The sequence below is a fragment of the Aspergillus tanneri genome, assembly GCF_003426965.1.
Source record: "Aspergillus tanneri strain NIH1004 chromosome Unknown AapTan_1_pilon_pilon_pilon, whole genome shotgun sequence".
Classification (NCBI taxonomy): domain Eukaryota; kingdom Fungi; phylum Ascomycota; class Eurotiomycetes; order Eurotiales; family Aspergillaceae; genus Aspergillus; species Aspergillus tanneri.
The window spans coordinates 3,115,485-3,119,861 of record NW_022984628.1 but is presented as its reverse complement, the minus strand read 5'-3'; the positions used below and the strand labels follow the sequence as shown (position 1 = coordinate 3,119,861).

Genomic DNA, 4,377 nt, shown 5'->3' with positions numbered 1-4,377 from the left:
ATAATGCTTAACTAGAAGTTTATATACTGGCTAGGATGGAATTCCGATGAGGCTCTCTCTGGCCATTGTTTGTCGAGCTCTTTCCAGTCTCAGCTGTAATTCCCACAATAGCGGACTGTTGACTGAATTGCAAACATTATGGAGAAAAGCCATGGAAGTGTTCCAAAATTCCGGGAAGGCCATAACACATATTATACTGCAGAACTAGCGAGCTATCCATTTATTTCAAAGTTATGGATTTGACATCCACCCTATTCCCTAAGTCGATGAAGAGATAAGATCCGCCGCCTTCTCAGCAATCGCATATACAGTTGCCTGGTAGTGACCGCAAATTGGCAAGGGCAACACACTTGCATCCACCACCCGCAGTCCCTCCACACCTCTGACACGCAGCTGTGTATCTACGACCTTCCCCATCGCTGCCGACCCGGCAGGGTGGTAGAAGGTATTGCCTCCACACTTTACCTGTGCATCGATCTCCTCGTCCGTAGAGTCTCCACGGAGAGGTTCAAATCCCGGGCGCGTAACTTCACACTCCACCGTCTCTTTTCCTTCTGGCGTCTCCGTCAGCAGCTTCGTTACCTGCCGGATCCCAGCCCGGAGCGCCGCCCGATCCACTTCCGTGGCATAGTAGTTAGGATCGATCAGCGGTGCAGTGTTGGCATCGGCGGATGCAAGGGAAATCTTTCCTCGCGAGGTAGGTACCATCCCCAGCACTGCTGAAGCAATGTGCGTGCCATCCATAGGGACGTCTACCCCGGCAATGGCTGCTCCTGCCGGCGCATATACGACAAGAGTCTCCACATGGCAGAAATTGGGCGAGAGATATGGATGTCCCTCCACTGTCTCGCCGTCAGCTTGCAATGCGCGCACTAGCTCCTCTTTCGGCGCCTGCACCGTGGCATTCCAGTCACAGGGTAGGCCCAGAGCATATGCCGGATTGTTCCACAATGGTGTCCCGATTGACAAGCCAGCCTCTGGATGGCGCAGCTTCCACCACTGGTTGAAGGAGTAGTGGTCATGGAAATTCCGTCCAACATCAGGGGAATCCACAACCTGTAGGATATTATGCTTTTCCAATTCCTGTCTTGGCCCAATACCAGAGAGCATCAACACTTGCGGCGTGCGATATGCCCCCGCCGAGACCACCACCTCTTTCCTCGCGAAGAACTGCTGCCCCCCGACTATCTCCACGCCTGTCGTAACCTTCCTCCCATCTCGCTCCTCAATTAGAACTTTCTGCACCAACGTCTCTGTCATCACCTGGATTCCGTCCTGCGCAGTCCCATACGCCTCACTTGACAACTGCCTTTTGCCCTCTTTCCAGTTCTCCACCAGTTCGCCCAGCCCCAATGGCGAGCCCCCATTCGGATTCTGCACAACCTTTACCCCCAATCTCTCCCATGCGGCCCTTAATGGCTCTTTTAGTGGATACTTTCGGTCCGGGCTACTGGTCGACACAGACACATTATGGATAGGGCCGTCAACACCATGGACGGCGGAATCCACCGCCGGGTCAAAATGAGTCTTCGTCTCGGTCCTCTTAAAGTACGGCAGAAGACCTTCATAGCTCCAAGAGGGATCGCCTACGACGCGTGCCCAAAGGTCAAAATCGACTGCATTGCCTCGAGTCCAAGTCCCATAGTTCGTGGCTGTCCCGCCGCCAACAGCTTTCCCAGCACTATTGTAACACTGGCGCCCGTCGAGATGGGTCTGCGGCACAGTTGTGTAGGCCCAGTCCAGCGGAGAAAAATGGGCACCGAAGCAAGCGAGAGGGGCACCGGTCAGGGGATGATCAACCACATTGGAGCCGGCCTCAATGAGGAGGATTTTAATATTCTTTTGGCTCTGGGCGAGTCGGACGGCCAGGGCACAGCCGGCTAATCCAGCGCCGATGATGATATAATCGTGAGAATTGGAGTCCATGGTAAGAGCCTGATTAAACAAATGATTTAATCAAGCAAGAATTCCTGCCACTGCGATACAGCCGGGACCTTTATTTATATATCTGGCCCCCCAATGCTGGCTTAGCTTTTGAACTAAATTCTGACTCCCAACGTGTAGCACCACCACAGCTGTTGAGGGCGGAATCCAGTGCGTGCGCTAAGCAGGGTAGTCCAGCCAGTGTTGGATTATAGACAAATTAACTGGATTAAATGTGGTACATTTGTTCTCTTCCCATAAGTCTGATACTAAAACTGATAGGTCCATTGGCCCAAACAAAGTCCGCGTTGGCTGCCACATGGCTACTAAGGTCTCCTTTGCTACTTCCGATAGAAGACCGCCCCCTGGCCGAACAATACCGATCGGTCCAATGCGTGCTGCTTCTGGGACAAGCACTGCCATTGATGCAAGATATGGGCCTAGGGATGGCCATATACTGTAATAATAAAAACATCTGTAAAATAGGTCTTGCGAACCGAAAATTAAGAAAATCCGTAAACTACCGGTAAATAAAGCTATTCCTAATTAGGTTATGCGCTAGTCCTAATTTAGGAATGCATTTAGGTCGTTTGTGTTGGTCTCTTTACACTAGTAGAGTTGCATTTGGTGCGGATTCGGGCGGCGGGAGAGTAACCGCTTCGGATTGTCCAATCCGCAGCTTTACTATATATAGTTAATATTACATATGGTAACTACTTAACTAATTGTTGACATATTATTATCCTCCAGATCCCTAGTAGGCTACCGGCTGTAGCTGGTATAGTGTTCTTCTGCTACCCATTCCTTCCCCTGAGCGAATGATCATAGTAATTTTGTCGAGATATTAATTAATTTAAAGGGCTTGTTTCTTTGTATGGGTGCGCAGTTTGGTGGGGACCGCGCTGCTCGGAGGCTGCGCAGCTGGGTGCCGATTACGTTAGCTTCCGCTTATTAATCAATCACTTTAACTACATTGTCCAACCACCCTGCGTCCCTCCGTCTATCTCCGCGGTATGTGGGCGAAACATCTCCACTTAGCAGCTATATAAACCATTGCCGACTACAAAAGGGCCTCAAAATGCTCCAAGTATCGAACCCATCTCATGGCCATCAGCACTAGATTGTTTACTCTGAGTCAGAAAACCTCATCAACTTAAGCACTTCATGTCTCACCTAGCTGCCATTATTCCGGATGCTAAGGCTCCGCTCCGGGTACAGGAGGTTGAGACTCCCCATCCTGGTCCTCATGAACTTCTCATCAAGAACGAGCTTATTTCTCTCCAACCTATTGATGCCAAGTTTGCCAAACTCGCAATATTCCCCGTGGAATATCCAGCGATTCTGGGCATGTCGTATGGCGGGAGGGTCGCGGCAGTCGGCAGCGAGGTTACCAATTTTAAAGTTGGCGACATCGTAGCCGCAGCGAAGACAGCCGGCGCCGCCGGGAATAAGTTCGGTGCCTTCCAGAGATACGTGATAGCACGAGATATCACGACAAGCAAGATTTCGGAAAGCGTTGATCTCACTGTTCCTGTTACCTTGATCGGTAACCTCAGTACTGCTGTCGGTTTGTTCAACGCAAGTGTGGGTTTGGAGAGGCCCGATCCCAACGGCCAGGCACCCGCCAGAGGCAAAAAGGTCTTGATTTATGGGGGTACGTCGAGCTTTGGCAGTTTGTCAGTACAATACGTTGCCCAGGCGGGATACAATGTTATTACTACCACTTCGCCGAAGCACAAAGATCTTGTCTCAAAGCTTGGTGCTGTTCAAGTCATCGATCACACGCAAGTCCATGAAGCGCTTGTCAAAGCGCTGGTTAAAGAGGGTCCCTATGATCTAGTTGTCGATTCAATCTCGCTACCGAACACTATTCAAACTACTGCTGCAGTTGTTGCTGCACAAGGTGGTGGAAATTTACATACGCTACTGCCCGCTATTGGCCCTGAGAGCCTCCCACAAGGTGTGACTCGTCAATTTGCTTCATGGTCCGTAGCACTAGTGGAGGAGAAGAATGCAGGGCTGCTCACTTGGGCATTTAAAACCTACCTTCCGCAGGTAACTGCCAACGGCAAGGCTATTCCGCTTCCTAGCAAGAAGGCCAGCGGTGGACTGGAGGGACTGAATGATGCGCTTGATATTCTCCTACAGGGAGTTAGCGGTCAGAAGATAGTTATAGATCCCTGGGAATAGGAAAAACTGTTCTAGGGGAACAAGATCTTGCTCAAAATTTAGCAACAAGCCAGGCCATACCAAGTCAGGATAATAGGCAGCGTATCTAATACATGGCGTAACGTGTATCTATTATAGATAGCTAGCTTAGGAGCTTTCTCGTCATTTTTTGCCCTTCCTCTTCTCCCGAGTTTAATTAAGAATACTGTTGGAAATCAGGATGCCTAAGGCACCTTCGTATATCCTAGTCCCGCAGCGATGTGATATATCATATTCAGGGGCTAA

General features: G+C 50.2%; 2 protein-coding genes across 2 annotated transcripts; one reads left to right on the top strand and one right to left on the bottom strand.

The window, feature by feature from the left end:
- Positions 1-258: 258 nt before the first annotated feature.
- Positions 259-1,926, bottom strand: ATNIH1004_003014 (GMC family oxidoreductase; the record flags this gene model as incomplete). The annotated part of the gene is made up of 1 exon (XM_033567696.1): positions 259-1,926. One exon carries the CDS (start codon positions 1,924-1,926, stop codon positions 259-261), a length of 1,668 nt encoding a protein of 555 aa, XP_033429691.1.
- Positions 1,927-3,087: 1,161 nt separating this feature from the next.
- ATNIH1004_003013 (zinc-binding alcohol dehydrogenase family protein) lies at positions 3,088-4,113 on the top strand (the record flags this gene model as incomplete). Its single annotated transcript, XM_033567695.1, has 1 exon — positions 3,088-4,113. One exon carries the CDS (start codon positions 3,088-3,090, stop codon positions 4,111-4,113), a length of 1,026 nt encoding a protein of 341 aa, XP_033429690.1.
- Between the last annotated feature and the right edge of the window lie 264 nt (positions 4,114-4,377).